At 39.8% G+C, this 22,811-nt stretch overlaps 1 protein-coding gene across 1 annotated transcript in view; it reads left to right on the top strand.

Annotated features, from left to right (window-relative positions):
• The window catches only part of ctnnbl1 (catenin, beta like 1), an 81,598-nt gene that overhangs the window by 53,977 nt on the left and 4,810 nt on the right, over positions 1-22,811 (top strand). The window contains exons 14-15 of the mRNA XM_054775150.1: positions 12,077-12,214; positions 12,946-13,018. Of these exons, the coding sequence (XP_054631125.1) occupies positions 12,077-12,214; positions 12,946-13,018 (211 nt within the window). The remainder of the gene's footprint in view (positions 1-12,076; positions 12,215-12,945; positions 13,019-22,811) is intronic.

Genomic DNA, 22,811 nt, shown 5'->3' with positions numbered 1-22,811 from the left:
AATGTAAGATTGTCTACATCAACAAATGTTAACCGTAGAATTGTATTGTATCAAATGTAATCTAATCATATCGTTTGTACACTGTATCAAATTGTATCATTCTGATTTTAAAAAAATATAATTTTTTAATTGTATCGTAACCTGTGTATCTCGATGCAAATTGAATTTTCTATCACAAAGAGATTAATAGGAAAAAAAAATAATAAGGCAGGTGGAACCGACTGTGAAGGAAATACACAGTAATGTAAAAAAAAGTAGGACACCCCATTTTTTCCAAGTGTTTGTTTATGTAAACCAGTGCTTCTTAAATAGTGGGACGGGACCCCTGGGGGACACTGTGAGGTGTCAGGAGGCAAGGCAGTCAGTATTAGTGCAGATGTGCCAACATGTACGCGTTTTTTGTACTCTGCATGCATTTTGACCCTTGCATACGCATGTACACTTCACTGCTCTCTGGGTACGCATTTTGTTACATTTCTGTGGTTTCATTTCCTAGTTCAGTCTGTGAAACCTGGATAATACTCTTGTGTCGAGGCACCAGCATACACTAAACCAGCTCGCTCCTCCCTGCAAACCCTCTTGTGTAGCATGACATGCACAAAATCTCTGATTGGTCAGCTTGTAAAATATTATTTCTTGTATGTACACAAATCATTTAGAGCGCGTACAGCTCACCTCCGTGAACATTTGCAATAAAAAAAGGCTGTCGTAACGCAATGATTAGTTCCAGCTGCAATTACACTCCCCATCTTGCTTTAATTACCAATGTTCATTGACCATTTGTCTAATGATTATTAAACTTTGAGAGTATCTATATTACATGTACAATATGCTAGGATGTCTTCCAGTGAATTTTGAGCACAACCCATACCGGCACCACAGATGTCATTTAGAGTCACTCTGTACAACCCAAACAAAATAAAGTGTTAATGTGGAGAGGGAATTTAGGTTTGAGAGTTGGAGTCAAGAGATTCTCATTTTAAGATGACGGGAAGATTAATTTGTCAGTCAGACTGAGATTGGCACAAAAGGCCAGACAGTTTGACATTTTATCTTCCTGCACTTTTACTTTTTCTTCTCCGTCCTCATCTAAAAATGGCGAAAAGGATGATTTGTGTGTGCGATAAGCAACCTTGTCTGCATGTATACAACTATCTTTAAAGCCACACACGTACTTATCCTGTGTCTCCCCCACTCTCTGAGTCACACACATATGCAGCACAACACAAAGTGACAGAAATCTTGTTTGTGCCTGAGAGAAGTTGCTTGAATTCATCTTTCCCTTCAAAAGGGCAAAATGTCATTTCCTTGTTACAGCCTTGATTGTAATATTTTAGACACATAGCGAGCATTGATCAGACGGACAGAAAACGGTGTTAAATGTACTCTTGTCAACCCACAGTCAACAAAGCCTTTTTGATAAAATAATCATTACCTCTGCCAAGGAAGCTGTCTTTTTTGCCCTTTTGTCATGGTCGCATCTTTGTATATACAGTTTTTGACAAGATAAATCTTGTCAGTATTTCTTTATAAGACGAAGAAAAGGTTTTGCAGTGTGTCTTTTTTTGTAGCTAATGGATGATCTTGAGAACATGATTTTGCAGGATTGATGCTCAGTAACACTCAATGTTTCCACGGTTACCATACAGCGAGTGTCTGGCTTTTGATGGTTTGATCGTCACGACTAGTCTGTGTCTGGTAAGTTCACTGGTTGGCAGAGCTGTACCATTGTGAGGCTATAATTGTAGTTAACACCATTTATGTTGGCTTTGGATTTTTTTGGTGTATTTGGATCCTGTCCAAAATTCTAATGGTATGTAGGACTCAACATGACCCATAAATGGCATGTCTTTGTTAACATTCAAAAGTCAGCATATACAGTAATTCAATTTGCATTGACTTTATTATTGGAACCTCATGCCTTGTTGTGGTCATTAGCATCATACATTATGCAAACTTTCCATAGCTTCTCGAGACTTGTTTCACAGCCTTATTTCAATGCAAAACATAATAATAAAAGCTGTTGTCATGTAGACAGGACATCCCGGGCTTTCCAGTGATGATGTCATTTGTTGGTGTTTGTCCAATGAAACAGAAGTCTGTCTTCCAAAAATTTCTGCCAAACTAACCAGCATGTTTTATGAGTACAAAGGTCATTAAATGTATACAGTTATTGTGTTTACAGTTATTGGGGGGGGAGAGATTACGACAATTCCAAGGTCCCTTGATTGCCAGGTGGCCCAAAAAATAGGTAATTATTAAAATATACAAAGGGGGTAGACTTTCTTTAAGGACACTTTGGATATGAGACTACACTGTGTAATGGAGCTCTAGCAGGACTTCCAGTAGCTCGCAGTGGCGCTCCAAGTGAGATAGCAGATTGATTGTCAAGGACATACGGGCAAGTGTTCAGCGTTTTGGCTGCGTTAGCTGCCATTTAACTGATGATCAAAGCGTGAGCCTCGAAAACTCACCATACTCCGTCAAATATTAGTCCTTCAAATGCCGTATTAAATTAAAGCTTTTTAACCTGCTACTCCAGCTAGATATTTTTCATGGCATGTTTTGCAGGGTGCAAAATTGATATCACAAACAGCAGGTAAGTTCCACACGACAGACATGTTTGTTTTGGGTTTGGCACGCCTGCACATTGTGACGGAAAGTGGGCGAGGGACAATCCTAACAGGTTATAGGCTGCAGTAGTCCGAGCCGGCCAATACTGATAGGTGGCCGATCGATCAGAGCATCCCTAGAAAAAACTAATTTCCTCTCTGGTGGACTTACTACCACAGTGCTACTACTTTGTCATATAAAATGATGGTAGACAGTAGGGGTGTCGCGAGTTCTGATGATTTCTCATTTAGAGAAAATCTGTATTGCGAGAACAGGGAAACTAGAAGCTAGTCACACTGTGACCTATGGCATCGCTACTGTGAATGATAATACAGTATAATATGCAAATGGCAGTGTGCAAGGCATTATTGGAAGCGCACAGTAAGTGTTTTAGGCACATCTTGCAATGTCATCTTGCAATGTTAATTCAAACCCCCCCCAACCCCAATTGGGTTGGGGGGTCCCATGTGGCTTCTTCGGGCTAGGCCCGCATTGTTTTGTGAAAAATATAAAAAAGTTTGTACATTTCTTAACATGAATGTTAAAATGTTGTCGCATTGTCGTGGACCCAATCTTGTGTATCGCCTCGTCTCGTGAGTTGGGTGTCTTGTGACACCCCTAGCAGACAGTTGATGCAACTGCATCACTATGTAGAAATACATGTGTGTAAACCAAGAAGAAAATCAGCTTTTTGTAGGCATATGATGGATGAAAGAATTATTCAGTTCGCATTAGATATCGTTGTCCACTACAAAGGACATAAAAAATACATTTTCTGACAAAAAAGATATTGCAGCACAGTTATTTAATGCAAAAAAAGCAATTTTGCAATATGTGGTTTATTTCTATATGTAAAAAGAATGCTGACCTTTCTATGAATTACAGCAAGGTGTTGAAGACTGCATCCTCTCAGCTCAGCATTTTATCTCTCTGACACACCTTCATCCCTGAAGCCTGTTTTTAAACAAAATGTATTTCTTTGCAGCATGTTGTCCACTGATTTCTCAAAAGGATAACGCAAAAAAAATTACTTTTGCTTTTCCTCTGTACCTCTGGAGCCCCCACCCCACAAGTAAGCTGCTTATTTTCCTCCCATGGAGGCATCTCTTTTCTTATCTGTAGTATTCCAAATTTTCTCAGCTGCTTTGCATCTGTGTATCACAGAAGACGAGACAGCACAGGAGTAGTTGCTACAAAAAAAACCAACTTGATTTAAAGCACTGTTGTCCAAAATTCGTCCCTGTTGACCACATGCTTCAGATAGGAGGTCTTACTGACACAAATAAAAAGATGAGATGTAGGCTTTTTTCATGTATGCTATTTAACTGTTTAGAATTTCTTGAACTACTCTGTGTTGAGTTTTGAGGGTTTAATAAACAAAAAGGTTGAAGAATATAAAAGTGGACCCCCAAAATTCTTCCATTTTTCTGTTTCTGGCCCTCATTGGAAAAACACCCCTCTCTTAAACCAACATATTACAAACACGCACCTATGCGCTTCCTAGTGAGCAACATTTACACTCACGGCCTTGCGTACATCACATCAACATACAATCAGTGGGTGAGTTACAGCCAAAATGCCAACACTTAAAATGCCATTACTCATTATTTTGCTGGTAGCCAGCCTGGCCTGAAGTTGCAGTAATTGACCTGTTCAATCCTTTCTCGCAACAAGCTACTCTTTCTTCTTCTGTCTGGTGTTTGGCCACAGGGACTTAGCTGCCTCACTAAAGTTGTTGTGTGCAACGACAAAGCTCACCGATGGACAAACTTTCCTGCTCCACGCATCAGTCTTGTTCATTACACCAAAAGTCGACTTGGACTGTTGACGTCAGTGAGGATTTGTATGCCTTCTCATTTACGTTTGTCTCAAGAATTTATTTTTGTTTAAGTTTAACATCAGTGCTGCAATTTTATTTTTTCCATTGTGTCAGATGTATAAATTTGGTTAGGAATTCCCCCTCTGTATAAAAACAAAAGTGCATTCTCATGATCCTGACCAACCAACCTCGCTACCTTTATTAAGTATGTATTTTAGATTCTAGATCTCTTACAGGTGCTTGAAATGGAATTTTTGCATTTTATATATTTTGTTCCAAATGAAACCTAGTCCAGACTTTTTTTTCGATAATAACAAAAATTACCTTAATGATAACTTTGTTGACTGCACAGGGAGGGCAGCAATACCCCCCCCCACCCTCCACCCTTCCATGCTGACTTTGTATTCTTTTTTTTTTATGTTTGTGTATAAATCTAATTTATTCATGGTTTAACCACCGACTAACTGCTAAAAAGCTGCTAACATAAAAAGCCGGTATTTTGAATGGTGCCTGACTGTGTTTGGGGTTGTGCCAAATTGACAGCGGGCGCGATGGCCAGGAAACGGCGGTGTGAAAAGGACAAACTCCCTATTGCACTCTCGTACTGTGTTGTGTGGAGCTGGGAGATAAACAGGGGGATTCACACAGACAGAAAAGCAAGCCCAAATAAGCAGGTATATGTTCAAAAACAAGCCACAAAACTGCCACCCACAACTTGGAAAATTTGCAATTGACTTTAGAAAAAAACAAGCCCGAATTTGCGTGTAATAGGCGCACCTGGCAAAACCGGAAAACACGCCTCACTGGTGTGCCTGTAGTGTTTGTGTGTGTGTGTTTGGGTGGGGCGGGTTGTTATTGATCATATCGTTTACACATGCACAACCAGCTGTTAAATACAGCAAATTTTTATATCGCGCACATGCCCACTTTTGCGCCTCTGTGACTGTACAGACAATATTTTTAGTAACCTTTTTAGCATTCTTAATGCTCAATCAAGTATAAAAATAAGTGAGGAGTAAGTGAATAAGAGTAAGAAAAGGCAAAAGGCAGTGTCAGTCCTTTAATCTGTTAGTTTAATCGAGATTTTGGGCGATGTGCTGATGTCCTACGGGACTGACAACATGCCACTCAATTTAAGATGTTCCACAGTACACAATACACACAATAATTTTGAGTATGTCTTTGTAAAACATAACATGCTATAAAAGCAAGAAACCTATAATGAAAGTGGAGAAGATGACGCTCTTCTGACACAATGCGCCGGTGACAGCAGACGAATTGTTTTTCATCTCGGAGCGTGCTGTCAATGAACACTTCTGTTGTGCCTGAGCCCCTTTGATTCAGTCATGTTAATGACCTGAACCGCAAAGCCATAATTGGGTTCTGGACCGTCATCGATCTTTAAGGACGGGGTCCCGATTAAATCCGAGAGGATGCAAATGTCACGTGTGGTGCCATTAAGTGCCACGCTGGAGGCTATTTATTTTCATCAGGTGGGCTTTGAAAAGTTGCCCTTTTTACCTGATTTACTGTGTTTGTCTTGTTAAGCTGTCTTTGTTTGTTTGTTTTTTTTTTTTATCACAGAGAAAGCTATCGTACTACTAGAACAGGGGTGTCCAAACAATTCCCACTGAGGGCCACATATGGAAACATTGAAAGGTGTGTGTGTGTGTGTGTGTGTGTGTGTGGGTGGGTGGGTGGGGGTGGGGGGGGGGGCACTTGTATATTTTTCACATTGAAATCCATTAAACACGCTAAAATCTATCATTCTTTCTATTTTGTTAACTAAATCATATTTTGAAGACTTTAACATACTCAAAAAATTGCACGCATGTTTATCCAGGCAAAAATGTACATAATTTAGAAAATGTGCTTAGTCTCACCCCACCGATGCTGTAAGACTCAGAGGTCATTGACCTTTTTGGTTTGCAGGTGCCCCTTTTTGGGGGGACTTCTTTGTTTTCAGTGTGATGTTTTAATGCAGGTGGTGTTGAACTTTATCTGCAGAATATGTCACAGGCCGATTTAAAAAGATGCAATGCGGGCCACAAATGGCCGCAGTGCCACACCTTGGACACCACTTGACTGAAGTATGTCTTGATTCTTCATCTGCTTCTAGAGCACATACACACTCACTGACCATTGCTTTTCAACAACTACATTCTGCAGGACTAAAAAAGACAATCACATTTCAGTTTATATTCACACACTTTCCACTTACAGAGGTAAAACTGATTGTTGGATTGCTGGCATGGCTCTCCCATGGTTTACACGCCGATTCCCCTCTTCCCCTCAGGTCTGCTGCTTAATCTCTAATGGTGATTAATGTGTAGTGTGTACATATTGGCAGCGCCATGTTATTGGCATACTGACGGGATTGTTAAGATGGATAACTATGCAAGGCTGCATATGTAGGAGTGTGGACTTGTTTTTTTCTGTTTAGCAGTGAAATCAATTGATTTGTGTGTTTGGTCAGTGGTGAGAATGGATTTGTGGAAATGCTGCAAAACAACACTTAAATGAAAATGCTGCTGGTTTTGTATGAGTCTCTCTTCGTTGCCAGGTGATTTTGGTGTTGCAGGAACAATAGAAGGCAGGGAATTGTAATTTGTTTGCCACGTTAGGGTCCTGATGGAATCTGTTGCATTTTAGCGCCTACTGGTTTGTCAGTGTTGTTGTCTTGCCAGTAAACAAAAAAATAATTACTCAAGTTAGGTTTTCAGTTTTTATGTAATTTAATTTATACTGGTGAATGCCCATTTGCAATCGCCATAACAAAACATGCATGTGACGCAAATGCCTTATGTTCTGTAATTGCTGCTGGTCATGTACAGTCGTCCATTGCAACTTTGTGCTTCAAATTTTGCAGTTTACCTCTATCACAGTTTTTCAAAAATATATTAATAAATCATCCTGTTTTGCAGTTGAATATGGCATATTGGTTTAAAAAAAAAAAAAAGCATATTGAAGCAAATGTTACATATTTCATGCCTAAATGTAAGTATTTTCAAGTACAAAAATGACTAATAATAATAGATTAGGTTTATATAGCACCTTTCAAGGTACCAAAAGCACGTCAAAGTGAACCCATTATTCATTCACCCCTCAGTCACACACTTGTGGTGATAATCTACATCTGTAGCCCAAGGGTAGACTGACGGAAACATGGCTGCCAATTCGCACCGCCGGCCTCTCTGACCATGACCAAACATTCATTCACATTGATACACCAGTGTGGGCAGCACTGGAGGCAAGGTGGGTGAAGTGTCCTGGATACACCAACACTGACTAGGATGGAAGAAGCAGGGATCACTTTCAGTTTCAGAAGAGCAATGTGACCTTCTTAAATGACTAGCCCCCTATAGCAGTGGTCCCCAACCTTTTTTGACCCATGGACCGGCTTGTGTTCTCACAAATCTCCCGCGGACGGGGGTTGGGGGTTCGTACATTATAGCGATGTAATTTATCTTATTTACTATGTATTGTGTAAAACTAAGACATGAATAACATCAAATTAAAAACACAAAATGAATGCCGACAAACCATCCACCAGTTCAAGTTCCAGCCAAGTTTTTCCAGAGAGATTATTACATGGCTGTTTGACATGTGTGGTAAAAGGCAGTGTGCTAGCATGAATTAACTTGAGACAAATGTGCACATTAGCACTCAATAAATCATCAAAACTTACCTTTATTCATTCTCACATAGTATCAGCATTTGACAACAAATATGAGGTGAAAGAAAAATGGTAAAAATACAGTAGTAGTCTATTTGTGCAGCATGAGATAAAGTTAGCACACGCACAATGGATATGCGTCAAGTGAGACGGATGTAACAGAGAGAATCCGGCCACTTTTCAAAATAAAACAAAAAAATGAAATAATGGAAATTATTTTTTCTTTCTGTGCGGCCTGGCGCGGCCCGAGGGTTTGGGGACCTCTGCCCTATAGCACTCACTCCAATTGTAATGAAGTGCTTTGAAAAGATAGTCATGACCCACATCAAAAAGAGCATCCCGGCCACTGTGGACCCTCTACAGCAGGGGTCACCGACGTTTTTTCTTGCAAGAGCTACTTTTAGAAAATGAAAATGGCCACGAGCTACTCATTTTTGTAGAAATGATTTCCATACCTTATTTCAACCCTAACAAAGCAAACGCTTTGTTATGCTTGTTTTACCAAAACATTCACAAAATGCTGGTATCCACAACTCACATTTTATGTTTCAGAATACTTTTCTTTGTCGTGTTCTCACATTATTAACTGAAAACCTGAATAAAAAGCAGGCTTGCGGGCACCTCATGTGGTCGTGGGGGGCTAGCTGGTGCCCGCGGGCATTGTGTTGGTGACCCCAGCTCTACATTTTGCATACCGCCAGAACCGGTCTACTGATGATGCAGTCAACACTGCCATCCACACAGCCCTTTCGCACCTACAGGGCCAGGACACTTATGTCAGAATGCTATTTATAGACTATAGCTCTGCATTTAATACAGTCAGCCCCCACTAACTCACAGATCAGCTCCTTACGCTTGGCCTGTCACCCACACTCTGTAACTGGGTGTTTAACTTTCTAACAGGCAGGCCCCAGTCGGTCAGAGTCCACAATCGCACATCCAGCTCAAGAATTTTGAGCACTGGGACCCCACAGTGGTGTGTGCTGAGTCCGCTCCTCTACACGCTCTTCACCTACGATTGCGTGGCCTCCCAGAACAACACCAGCATCATTAAATTTGCGATGACACTACAGTCATCGGCCTGATCACTGGTGGGGTTGAAACATTATGCAGAAGAGAGGTGGCAGACCTCATAGCTTGGTGTCATGATAACCTCTATCTCAATACAGATAAGACCAAAGAGATGATCATTGACCCAAGAACAAGGGAAAAGGAGCCGCATAACCTCCTGTTTATTGATGAGACTGAGGTGGAGAGGGTGAAAACCTTCAAGTTCCTTGGCACACACATCAGCAAGGACCTCACCTGGTGTCACAATACCCACCAAGTTATCAAGAAGTCCCAAAAGAGACTGTACTTCCTGAGAAGACTGAGGAAATTTGGCATGTCCACCAAAATCCTCAGTTGCTTCTATAGGAGCACTATCGAAACTGTCCTTACCGTCTCCATCACTGTTTGGTACGGTAACTGTACAACATGTGATAGGAAGGCACTCCAGTGGGTGATCAAGACCTCACAGCACATTGTTGGGGCAGTCCTCCCCTCACTGCAAGACATTTATAAATCTAGAGTCCTACGCAGAGCAAACAACCTCATCAAGGACAGCACACATCCACAACACTCATTATTCACACTCCTACCGTCAGGCAGACGCTACAGGAGTTTGAAGTCCAGGACCACAAGGCTGGCAAACAGCTTTTACCCACAGGCCATCAGGCTTCTCAACAAAGCACTCACACACGCCGCACGCAACACACGCACACACTCATAACACTTTATGTATTTATTTATTTATTTATTTATTCATTCATTCATTGGTATTCATGTCTCTTCTGTTCTTGTTGCTTAATTTATTGGTATTAATGTTTCTTATGTTCTTAATCATTTTCTTGTGTTTTCTTTCTTTTTTTTGGGAGAATGAACAGAACAAGAATTTCATAGCATAGCAGAACTAACTGTTTTACTGTGCATATGACAATAAAACTCTTGAATCTTGAATCTTTCTGGACGATCTGCTCTACCTCCTGAGCCACTGTCGGCAACAGGATTTTATTGCAGGTTTGAATTATCGCACAACAGGCACAGTAATCCCAAATAATACGGGTTCTTTTGTGGCTGTTACCAATGCAAAGCTGAAACTAACTCAGGACCTCTGACGTCATTCCTGTCCGCCTCTCTTTCAGGTCGCCTAGGGAGCACATTTAGAATAACACACTTGAGCATGAGTCTTATTTATGTCAAAATGGCTTATTTATTCTTATTTTGTCTACTGTATTGGGTATTTCTGAGTGTAAATGTGACTATAGGGGTGTTACTTCATGTTTAGAGTGTTCTAGTAATGTTAATAACCGTATTTAGAAGGTCGTAAATAGGTTTTCAATGCTCTTAGTATGAAAATATTTCATTTATAAATAAGGAATTTTATTTCAAAATTCACTTATCACGGTTGGGTCTGGAAAAAATTAACCACGATAAACAAGGGATTGCTGTATCTGCAAATACAGTGGAACCTCGGTTGTCATGATTAATCTATTTCAAAGGGTCCATCTAAAACCAAATCATCTGAAAACTGAAAATTTCCCCTAGTAAACAAGCTAAGTAATCTGTTCCAGGCACCCAAAAATGTTAACACAAAACACTTTTAATATAGAACAATTATAGTTTTACATGCAGAAACAAACGGTGTTGACGTCACAGATGGGCGAATGAGCTGGGGGACAATGACGTCAAAAGCTGAATCATACGAAAACTCAGGGCCTTTGAAAAGGTGGTTCCAGTGTATACAGCAACTAGCATAGTGTCTATATATGTGCAAAGGTATGCGGTTAATTACAGTGTCTTGTATTTTGTTTTACTTCCTGAGCAAGACATAGCAACACGCAGCATATCTTTTCCTGTCATTTTTTTTCAGCGACTTGGATGCAGTGTCTGCTTTTTTGTTTTCTTAATTTTTGTGAGGCACAAGCAGCATGTCATGCTTTCTGTAATATTTTTGAGCCAATGTCTGCTTTTTGTGGTAGCAAGGCATAGCTGCAGCAAGCAGTATCATCTCACTCTTTAATAGTTGAGTCTAGTGTGGTCTTTCTTTCATCTTCCTGAGTTCAGCAAGGCATATCTGCAAGCAGCATGGCATGCACTGTCTTGAATATATTTTGGTCTTTTTTTCCATCTGAAATGAGCAAGCCACTGCAACACGCATCATAAATAATTTTGGTCCAATGTTTTTATGTCTCCTTCCTAAGTTGGAGGCATAGGAGCAAGCAGCATATAACACCGTCAATTAGCCGTTAGCTTGTTTTACAATGCCTTCGGTGTTTAATATTCGTTGTAACAGCGAGTTTGTGTCTCACCAGTCCGTGTTAGCCGGAGATATTTCCTCAAGAAGACTCCAAGATGTTTTAAGAGTCCGGCTTTGTGAGCAGCCGTCAAGCCTCGGCTAGCCTGGTAGCTTGCCTATAACGGCTGTCGGCTAAACTAAACGTTTGTTTTGGTGAGTTTAGTCCACTCGTTGGTCCGAATTAAGGCAGAAGTCTCAGCACTCACTTGCAGAGTTGTAATCACAAACTGTGGTCACAAAATGTCACAAAAAATTTAAAACTCCGGTAATAACAAACTGAGGTTTTCCGTGAGCGTCCTTTCCGTACAACAGGAAGTGAAAACGTATTGATATTTTATTCACTCACTCAAAAAGCACACACACTATGGTGATAAAGTATTTGTAAAAGGTACAAAACATCATTCTGAAAAATTTAAACGGAATATGGAAAAAATAATAACGCAATTTGGAAAGAAAGAAAACGTGCCTAATCATGCATGTCTTTAATAATGTAGGTCTAGTGTCATCTTTTTTCTTTCTGAGTTTATTCTTCTTTTATTTCACAGTAAATGCCACATAAAATTAGGCATGTGATGTCTATCATTGATTTTGAAGAATTTTTGACCTTTTGTGTGTGTTTTACCGCGTGAAGGAGATGGTGCGCCGCGGCGAGATCCTGGACGACAACATGGAGGATGAGTTCTACCTGCGTCGACTGGATGCTGGACTCTTTGTTCTTCAGTCTATCTGCTACATTATGGTGGAGATCAGCAATTCGGGGCTATCGCAGGTACACAGAATGACTCGGTTATTGTGGTTCTCCATGTTTTTTTAAACAATTTTATTGATATCGACAGACTTGTACAGCTCCAGCAATTTCAATCATGCTTTGTAGTATATTTTTTACTTGATAGAAGCTATTTAAGATAAAGCCAGCAATTCAACTGCATTTGTGTGTTTTTAAAGGAAAACTGCACTTTTTAAAAATTTGCCAGGTACATTCATGATAACATGTATTTTTGCTATACTTTGGTCATTTTAAGCGTTACCAGAACGTCCTTTCTGGGCGCATTGATTTCACATAGCAACATAGAAACAAACGCTTAACCTAGCATTAACTTTTTCAAACTCAAAAATAAAACGTGTGGTGAAGCTAGTCGCTAGCCCGTGTGGTCTGGCAGGGTGTCACTACGCCAGTAACGCAGTTCTTCAGCGTGACAATGTTAACAACAATAACTATGTCGCTATAGCTTTGTTAATATGCAGGTCACATTGTGTAAATGGGGTGTTTTTGGCAGGTTTTGTTTTTTGTTTTTTTCAGAAGGCTTTATAGGCGGAATAGGTGCGTCCCATTTGTAGCTGTCTCTTTTAATCTATTTTTATATATTTAGAACGCACATAAAAGAGTGATGTGTGTTCATTTCTCACATAAGGATTGTGGATGATGGGCAAAATTCCCACAAAGGGCAGTTTTTCTTTTAAGTAAAGGTATGAACTATACACCTGTTTTCGTTGTTTTAGCTGCAGCAAAGAGTTCATCAAATTCTCAACTTGAGAGGAGGCTCTGTCAAAGTCGTGCGCCACATCATGAGAGGTGAGTCAATAAATGCAGCAGTAGTAATAAATGTAACGTTAAGTAATGGTATGGTCATCTAGGACAAATGTTGTAATTATTCGACTTCCGAACAGTGGTTCTTTAACACCAAGTAGGCCATTAGAAAAAAGTTTTTCTTTTCAAATAATCTATTTTGCACATTTTTAAGGATCCATCTCCTTATTGTGGAATACAAAACCTAATTTTGGTCCAATGTAATCTATCTTTCTTCTTAAGTGAAGCATAACAGCAAGTAGCATATCAAGCACTATCATTAACTATCTTCAATATTTTGGGCCTGTGACGTCTTTTTTTCCATCTTCACAACATAAGCAAAGCATGGCAACATGCAGCATATCATGCAGTATCATTAATAATTAAAAAAAAATGTAAATTTATTTATTGGTTGATAACAAGCCAAGGGGTATCATGAGTATGCAAGGGCATCTGGTCAAAATTCACTCTGCTGTATGTATGCTAGACCCAGGGTCAAAGGCTGCATGAGTGTGGTTTCAACATAACTAAATAAAGTATGGTGCATCGTCTTCAACAGTTGTATAATTATGGCTTGTGGATTGCCCACTTACCATTTTTATTTGGGCGGGGTGGACAGGCATGTTTGTTTTTCCACAGTGGCATCTCGCGGTCCCATATCATTGTGTGACAAACCTGAAGAGGCTCCACTCACACCCTTCCCCATCCCCACAACCCCCCACGACCTCCCCGGCCTCTCTAGCGTGTAGCCGTGTAGATAGAGCCATCCGTCACGCGTGCCGCTGCCAACAGCATGGCAACACTCCAGTCATATCATTGTGTGAGGAAATTGTTGCGTTTGTGTCCATTTTTGCATCAACACATTGCCAGTCCATGTTTCCAATGTCTTCTCTTATATTGATGTGCAAAACACATCTTTGATTGTTGTCACAGTTCAGTCTGTTTACATTATAAAACCTATAAGGAACTGTCTGTTATATAATACATGTAAATGTTTTATTCATGTCCATCCCACTGCATCTCCCCATACACGATGCAGTACTTTATACATATTTATATCCATGTTATGTGTTCTTGTAATAGCTTGTGTGAATGTGTTTCAGAGTTTGTGCATATTTTGCGCCTTTTTCATGAGGCTTTTTAGATCCAATTTATGTCGCCTTAACCAGTAGATGGAAATTGGCCAAAAAAAAAAAAAATATATATATATATATATATATATATATATATATACACACACTTCTCACCATTTCTACTGCTCACCTTTTTCCTATTATAAAGTCCTCTCAGAGCCGTACTAAATTTATGAAAACTGATGCAATGATCGACCAATTTATATTATGAGTGAGTTCGTTAATTTTGGGCTTTTTCGTAACAGTTTCGCCTTAGGCTTTATTTGTTTTCAAACTTTTTCTTTTTCATCCATCCATCCATTTTCTATACTGCTTCTCCTCATTAGGGTCGCGGGGGTATGCTGGAGCCTATCCCAGCTGACTTCGGCTGACAGGCGGGGTACACCCTGGACTGGTCGCCAGCCAATCGCAGGGCACATATAGACAAACAACCATTCACACTCTCATTCATACAGTACCTATGGACAATTTAGAGTCGGCAATTAACCTAACATGCATGTTTTTGGAATGTGGGAGGAAACCGAAGTACTGGAGAAAACCCACGCACTAATTAGTTTTTTCATGTTTATTCATTGTAATTATTTTTTTCCTGTACATTTTTTTTGAAAGGCCACTTTACATTAAAGGTAAAGAAAACAAAACATAACAAAATATCAAAGGAATAACTGCACGTTGGCTTTGCTTTTTTGTTTTTTGCAACACAATTTCCATAAAGAAAGAGCAGCCCCAACAAGTTGTGGTTAAAAGCAGAACATCCGAAGAGAAGATGGAGAATATACAGACTCGCATATGGACCTAATGTTTACTGTTAATGCTAACCGCCAGCTCGTGCCAACAAGTATTTTATACGTCACACTAGACAGGCTGGCGCTGACCAACTGTAACATTGCGATGTGCCGTGTCGCATGTTCTCTGCCTGAATCTTTTTTTAAAATTATATTACTGGTTAACTTATTTTTACACTTGAGTGTTGTCGAAGTGTAATGTATCAACTCAGGTTGTTAAAAAATAAAATAAATGGGTGTCGCTCATCTTTAACTTTTATTACACCCTCCTCATATATAATTAGTGTTTTATTAGCATACTGATATTACTGTGGTTAATGACCTTTTACATGACAGGTAGGGATGTTAAAATGACTTAAAACTGACTTAAAATTGCCTGTACAGTTAATAAAGGTTTCAGTGTTGGAAATTGTTTCAGAAATGATTGATTGATACTATTGTTCAGTTTATGATAGTGACAGCTTGACCCTAAAACGGACCATTAGGGTTCCACACTACTGCACATCTACATAGTGCACCAATTAAACGATTTCATTTACTGGCAAACCAATCGGTTCCAATGCTTACAAGGTGCAACCAGTAGGCAGAAACTGCATCCGATAGGCACACACTGATTAATGTAAGTATAATGATTTAATTAAAAGCCACCAGATGGTTGACTGAGCTCCAAAATTAAGCTGGCTGAACTCGTCAAGGTGTCTTTTCTGTTTTATAAGTTTGATATTTCACACAGCTTGAACACCCCTGCTCAAAATGAACACTACACTCTATGGATGATGAATGTAATTTGTGATTGTATATTTGGCCAACATGGGAAATCTCTGGTGCTTTTTGTATATTTTTCTAGCAGAGAGCAAGAGAACTCCTCCTACTTCACTTGGCACACCAGTCCCAGTCGCTAGTCTAAGTAATACTGATGCTCACTTCTGTATTGTCCTCTGCCACGTTGCCATGACAACAGCTTAGTGGTGTATCATCGTGCTCGGGAAAGGTTTCTGAGGAAAAATGAGGAGTCAACAAATCTTAGAGACATTTGTGTCTGTAAGGCTGAACAAACTTCAGTGCATATCTCTTTATAACTGTACCTCTAACAGCTTTGCAGACTCTTTCAAGGAACGACCTCCTCCTTTGTTCATTTTTCTATACCCCCACTTTCTTTACCTTCCTGGGGCATGATGTGTAATTCCCACCTCAGATAATGGCGGAAACCCCATGGAGGCTGCAGATGCTGCAAGCTTTTCTCATTGCACAGCAGTCATGCAGACAATAAATATACATGTGGACTTTTACTGTTCACAAGCAGAGGACATGTTCTAGTGAACGTTCATGCAGTGGCATTATTAGAACTATTATACAGCCTAAACAACCCGCAAAGTGATCCATACTCATCGCCTTGGCACCTACAGTACCTGGGTGTGGAGACGTAACAGCATTCTTGACAAGCCTCTCCCGGGAGCACGTTGTTCACGTACCCATTTGTGAACTTGTTCCTCTAACTGTGGCCATCTAGCTTTTAGCCAGCGATTAGCTTTTTTTGTTTCCTTCATTGCAGTTAGAATATTCTTCACTTTTCGTCAGTCCCTCACAAGTTTCTCGTTCAGTCCAAACTTTCTTTCTGCTGCTCGGTTATGTTTTCGGCTGCATATTTCACTACTTGCAGCTTGTAATCTGCAGAATTTGATTTTCTTTTTCGGGGCATTTGTGTTCCGTCTGTCTCAGTTGTCTTTATAAACGGCGTGTGGCGCTGTGAACAGGCACGCAGACGGAACCACGTGACACTCCAAACTATTTAAGAAGAATGAACTGATGCGCATAAGTCTGTCTTCTTCCGCTTACGAGAAGTGGTATTACTTCTGCAAGTCATTATGGACAACAAAAAAGTCGACTGAGGTGAGTTGTGTCCGTCAAAATATTCAGATATTATGTTGGCTTGTCGTCAAAACTCACTTCTGGTCATTTCTGGTCACGTGACGGTCATCGTTCTCGTATTGCTTGTTTACACACCCACTCTGGAAACCGTTTAAAAAAAATACTGTTTCAGGTCACCCAGAACGCCATTCCCATGTGGATGAGAAGCTGAAACGATTAAATACTTTTCCGTTTTGACCTGAAAACATTTCAAACCATGAAGAAAAGTGTGACTTATAGTCCGGGCATTTTGGTATATATAATGCATTTTTAAATGAAAATGTTTATTACCAAGGGAGAAAAAAAATCCAAACCTACCTGGCCCTGTGTGGAAAGAGTGATTGCCTCCTAAACCTAATAACTGGTTGGGCCACCTTTAGCAGAAACTACTGCAATCAAGCGTTTGCGTTTGCGATTACAACGAGTCTCTTACAGAGCTGTGGAGGAATTTTAACAGAATTGTTGTAATTCAGGCAGATTGGAGGGTTTCTGAGCATGAACGCCTTTTTAAAGTCATGTCACAACATCTCAATAGGATTTAGGCCAGTGCTTGATTTTGTTTTTCTTCAGCCATCAGAGGTGGACTTGCTGGTGTGTTTTGGATCATTGTCCTGCTGCAGAACCCAAGTTGGTTTCAGCTTGAGGTCATGAACAGATGGCTGGACATTCCCCTTCAGGATTTTTTGGTACAGTAGACGGCATAATTCATGGTTCTATTTATCACAGCAAGTCTTCCAGGTCCTGAAGCAGCAAAACAGCCCCGGACTATCACACTACCACCACCATATTTTACTGTTGGTATGATGATGTTTTTCTGAAATGCGCGTTACTTTTACACCAGATGTAATGGGACACACACCTTCCAAAAAGTTCAACTTTTGTCTCGTCAGACCAAGGAGTATTTTTCAAAAGGTCTTGGGGATCATCAAGATGTTTTCTGGCAAAATTGAGACAAGCCTTAATGTTCTTTTTGTTCAGTAGTTTTTTGCCTTGGAACTCTGCTGTGCAGGCCGTTTTTGCGCAGTATCTTTCTTATGTTGGAATCAAACACTGACCTTAACTGAGGCAAGTGAGGCCTGCAGTTATTTCAATGCTGTTGTGGGGTCTTTTGTGACCTCTTGGATGAGTCGTCACTTCGCTCTTGGGGTCATTTTGGTTGGTCGGCCACTCCTGGGAAGGTTGTATGTTGCATGTTTCGCCATTTGGGGATAATGGCTCTCACCGTGGTTCGCTGGAAACCCAAAGCTTTAGAAATGGATTTATAACCTTTTCCAGACTGATTGATCTGAATTAATCTCAGTTAAGTTATGTTTTAACAAGGAGGGCATCACTTTTTCACACAGGGCCATGTAGGTTTGGATTTTTTTTGCATTTTGTGGTGTAACAATTCATTTTAATAACGATTCGATTTGTATCACGATTCGTGCTTTCAAGGACGATATTGGTTCATTTAGAACGATACGATATGAAACGATTCAGTACCTTTAATTCGATTCAGTAACTTTTTAGCCAAAAATTCAACCAGTGTGACTGTGAAATAAATACCTGTGTACTGGACAGTGCAGGTGAAATTTCCTAGATTCCTGTTGTTTTTCGCAAGGGAATCAGGTATAAATTATTTATGGATATAAACAAACAAGTAAACAACAATTTAATGGCAAATGCATTCACATTATATTTGAATCAAGTGCAACCAACACTTCAGGTTGAATTAACAGGAGGTTAACCTTTTATGCTCTCATTTTCAATATAGTATACATTTTCAATAAAAGTACAATAAGTGCAACCAACATTTCAACAGTAGGTTTGCCTGCTACCTTTGCTTTTGTTTGTCAACAAAAAAATTATACAATATTAATATCAAAATAAAGTGCAACAACATTTCTTCAGGTTGAATTAACAGTAGGTTTAGCTGCTACTTTTGTGTCTGTTTTTCAACATAAATACCTTGCGTAGGAATGTTACAACATTTTGAAATATGTAAAATCATTAACAAGTGATGATTGATTCTGATTTTGCTGATTAATTCTGTCTGATAAAATGTGACTTAAACTTTAATTTAATACCTCAGTTACTTCTCTACCCCAAGTATTAAAGAAATTAGAGCAAATTTCATACCGGGAAATAGTGCCTTTGGTTACTATTGCTTTAACACTGAGTCAGGACAAAAGCTGTGATTGACCATGGACCTTGGCAAGTACAACCGGACTACAAAATATAGTTTTAAAACCTAACACGCTTTATAATGCGTGTATGTGTGCGTGTGTTTGTGTAAATAAACAGGAAGATAAAGGAAAACATGATGTTGATATTCTTATAAGTCACTTTGTAACTCTTAATTCGGATGTACAATTTGCTACATTTAAGTATGTTGGAAAATACACTAAAAACAAGTAAATTTACCTTAAGTTACGTGATGTCTTTGAACGTAACCCATCATTGCTCATAATAACACGGTGTGATCCAAATGTTCTGCTACCATTAAAGAGACTCGTGTTAGACAAATAGATTTGTAGACTTGTGTGGTATCTTTTAGCTTGACAAAATCAATACATACAAATATATATATAATCCTGTCCTGTCATTGGTTTTTCTGTTCTTTAAATACAGTAAAAATTGGCACATTTCAGACATAGTTGCTAATAGTGATTAATCATGATTAATTAATTTTTTAAAAACTGTGATTAATCTGATTAAAATGTGTAATCATTTGACAGCCCTACTTATTATATATTGTAGCAACCCTGAACTTATGTGTGATGTTAAGAGTTGTGTTTTGTCCAATTGTTGCCATGAACACGTCAGGAGGGGCTTTTGGGGGCGGGGGGGGAGGGGGGGGGGGTGCGTGTGCAAGCAAGGTGGAGAGTAACAGTTTGACATTTGACAGTCAGCTACATTTCTCTCGTATTCTGTCTGCTACGTTCTTGCTGATTTTGGTGGCGTGGTTGTGGCTGACAGTAACCAATTTTGTTCAATAAAGCGACTGTTGATTGATCACCTCCTCGTCCTTTTTATGGCATCTACTATGACGCTACAATATGTATTTTGTATTAGTCGCATAGTTCAAACTGTCAGACCGTGAATGATGTACTGTAAAGGCTGAAAGTAGCTTCCCTGTTCTCTTGTACAAACATAACGGTGACCGTTTGTTGAACATCAGAAAGGCAGGTTCTGCAGATACACACTGTACCTAGCAATTGAAGCTATAGGATAACTGGCTGATTGAAAATCATCACTGAATGATTTGTGTTCGTTTTAGATGAATGAATGGTGCAGTGGACAGACAAGAAAGATTTAGGTTTATAATAAAAAGAAAGAAAAGAAAATGAAAAAAACTTTGTGATAGTACCAATATGAATTGATATAGATTAATTAGTCAGTACCTTCTTCCAGTGCAATATGATGTTTCACTTTCATGGGGTGCTGGATTGCAGCCTCAGAAGCGCGCAGGGACAAAGGTACTTAAGTCAAGGGGAGCACGTGGGCAAAGCCAGATTTGACAGGGAACGCCCACATTTTAGGGTTGCTCCACCTAGAGCGCAGATCTTGAATGAAGGTGCGTACTGACAAACTTATGTAGGGGGAAGAATCCTGCACGCCTTTTTCCACATGGGAGAATAGGGCCTATAGAGAACACCCACATCACTGATAATTCAGTCCACATTTTCCCTGTGACCTTGCTTGCACTCAATGGTGTGTGTCCCTCTTGAAGCCGACTAGAACAGTATGAGAAGAACAAGAATGCTAAAAGGGAAACCTCTTTGGCAGGGCCTGTTGACCCAATTGTTTTCACCACTACTGCTGTGGTGAATTTTTTTTTGGCCTTTTTTTGTGTGTGAAGTGATTTTTATATAATTTGACTCAAACCTGAATTTAATTAGATACATGTTTTTGAGTAATACATGGGAAACAAATTGTTCAATAATACATTTTCAGTTCAAAATAACAAAATTAACAGAATAAATTAAAGCACCGTTTATTTGCTTTTTCCCAGGTCGCCACAATGTGTGGGGATTGAACTTGTGCTCTCTGCCACAAAAGGCAGAAGTGTGTACCATTATGCCACCAGGAATTAACAGAAGAGTTGGTGAATTCTGCTGTTTTTTTCTCTCATTTGTAACAGAGCAGGAACAGGCAGGGAATAAGTTTGCCGTAACATTTCATATAAAATGCCCTTTCATTCATTAATTCCATTGACATTTTACAAACTATTTTTGATTCTCATGGGACAAAGTGCATCGTTTTTCAACTCAACATGGGAGGCATATTTTTGTTTTTAAATATGGGACAATTCAGTTTTTCAAGGGACGGTTGCATCTCCTGGGGGCTAAGCCTCCCCTGTCCTTAAAACATAGTGACGTCTCTGTGTTCATGCCTTAAGGCCCTGTCACACCTTGACGATATGGCCAGCGTACGCCAACGTATGAAAAATTTGGCCAATACGCTGGCGTACGTCCAATAAGTTATGGGTAAGTTTTGTATAAGAGCACGCTGAAGCACGCCGGCATACGTCCAAGTCGTCCAAAAATTTTGTGCATGCACAAAACTTTTCGACGTACGTCAACGTATGATTCATACGTCCCGCATACGCGGGCAATAAGTTATGCGATTGTTGACGCCCGTTCACACACGTTATTTATAATTATGCACAAGTCGTAATACGTCAAGATAATATCAAGCATACCTTTGCCTTCTTGTCCGCTGTCCGGTAGTCAGTCTTCTTGATGTCCCAGAGGATGGTGTTCTCACGAAGGAAATCACACATACGCTGCTCCTCTTGGACATTGAGACAAAACTGTGTCTTCTTGCCTCTCTTCTTGGCAAGGGTTGGCTGAGAGGAGATGGAGGCCACTGGGGAAGCAGCTTCCGATACCATTGACGATGCCTGAGAGGCGTTAGAACCTGCGTCATCTCCATCAGAGTGAGAGTGAAAGTGGGAGGGGGAGGCTGTGGGTGGTGATGGATCCTTCTTACGTCCACGTCCTCACCCTCGGCCTCCGTCACTGCCCTGATACTTCTTGGCAGCGGTCTTGGAAATTTTCTTCGGCGTGATGGTGATGTTGACACTGCGATGTCTAGTGAGGTTATGATTTGAGTCATCAAGTGGCAGCCTTTTTATAGGTTACGGCACGTCATCGTCAGCCATACGCTGCCGTGCAGTTTGCATAAGTTAGACTGGCGTTGGGCATAAGTTGTGGACGCCGGCAACACGCTACGCATTCGTTGGTATAAGTTGTCTATAAGTTGTCTATAAGTTATAGAAACGTTCTATATAAGTTACTAATACGTCAAACGTCGTTTGAAGTTCACAAGTTTCTGCTATACATCAAACTCGTTATGAATACGCTACGTATACGCCCAAAATTGAAAAAAACGTTGACAGTTCAACGTATGCCATCAAAATGATCACGTCGGGCATGCGCTGGCTAAATCGTCAAGGTGTGACAGGGCCTTTATACAGATGCAGACTGTCAGTTCAAGTATGTCAGCCCCAGGATGCTTCTGTTCAGAATTAAAAGCAAGTTTTCCCACTAGAAACAATGGAAATAGAAATGATCTGTTCCAGGGAGTGATGTGTGATACCACAGATTTTGTTTCTGTTCCAATACTGACTAAAATTCACCTGTGTGTGGTAAATGTTAAAAAGTAGCATAGTATTGTATTTTATTATTTTATTTTAAACTCTGAAGTATATTGAGGTAGCGGAGGGTTTTACATTATAGCCAAGCTAATATACGACAACAGAAAAAACAGGACAGAATCATAGAAAATATGTGAAAATTGTATTTTAAACAATAAAAAAGAAAATAAGTAAAATAATAAAATCCTTAAAATAAATGAATTATTAAGAACTGTTGTAAGAATTATTCACAGTTCACACATGGCTCCGCTTACGATCGGTCATCCTTTCAACAGACACACCTTTCAGACAAACATTACCTCAAATGACTAAAGTATCGAAAGTATCGATAC

The sequence above is a fragment of the Dunckerocampus dactyliophorus genome, chromosome 1 (assembly GCF_027744805.1).
Source record: "Dunckerocampus dactyliophorus isolate RoL2022-P2 chromosome 1, RoL_Ddac_1.1, whole genome shotgun sequence".
Taxonomy (NCBI): Eukaryota; Metazoa; Chordata; class Actinopteri; order Syngnathiformes; family Syngnathidae; genus Dunckerocampus; species Dunckerocampus dactyliophorus.
Note: the sequence above shows the minus strand (reverse complement) of the source record. Positions and strands in the feature narration are given on the sequence as shown.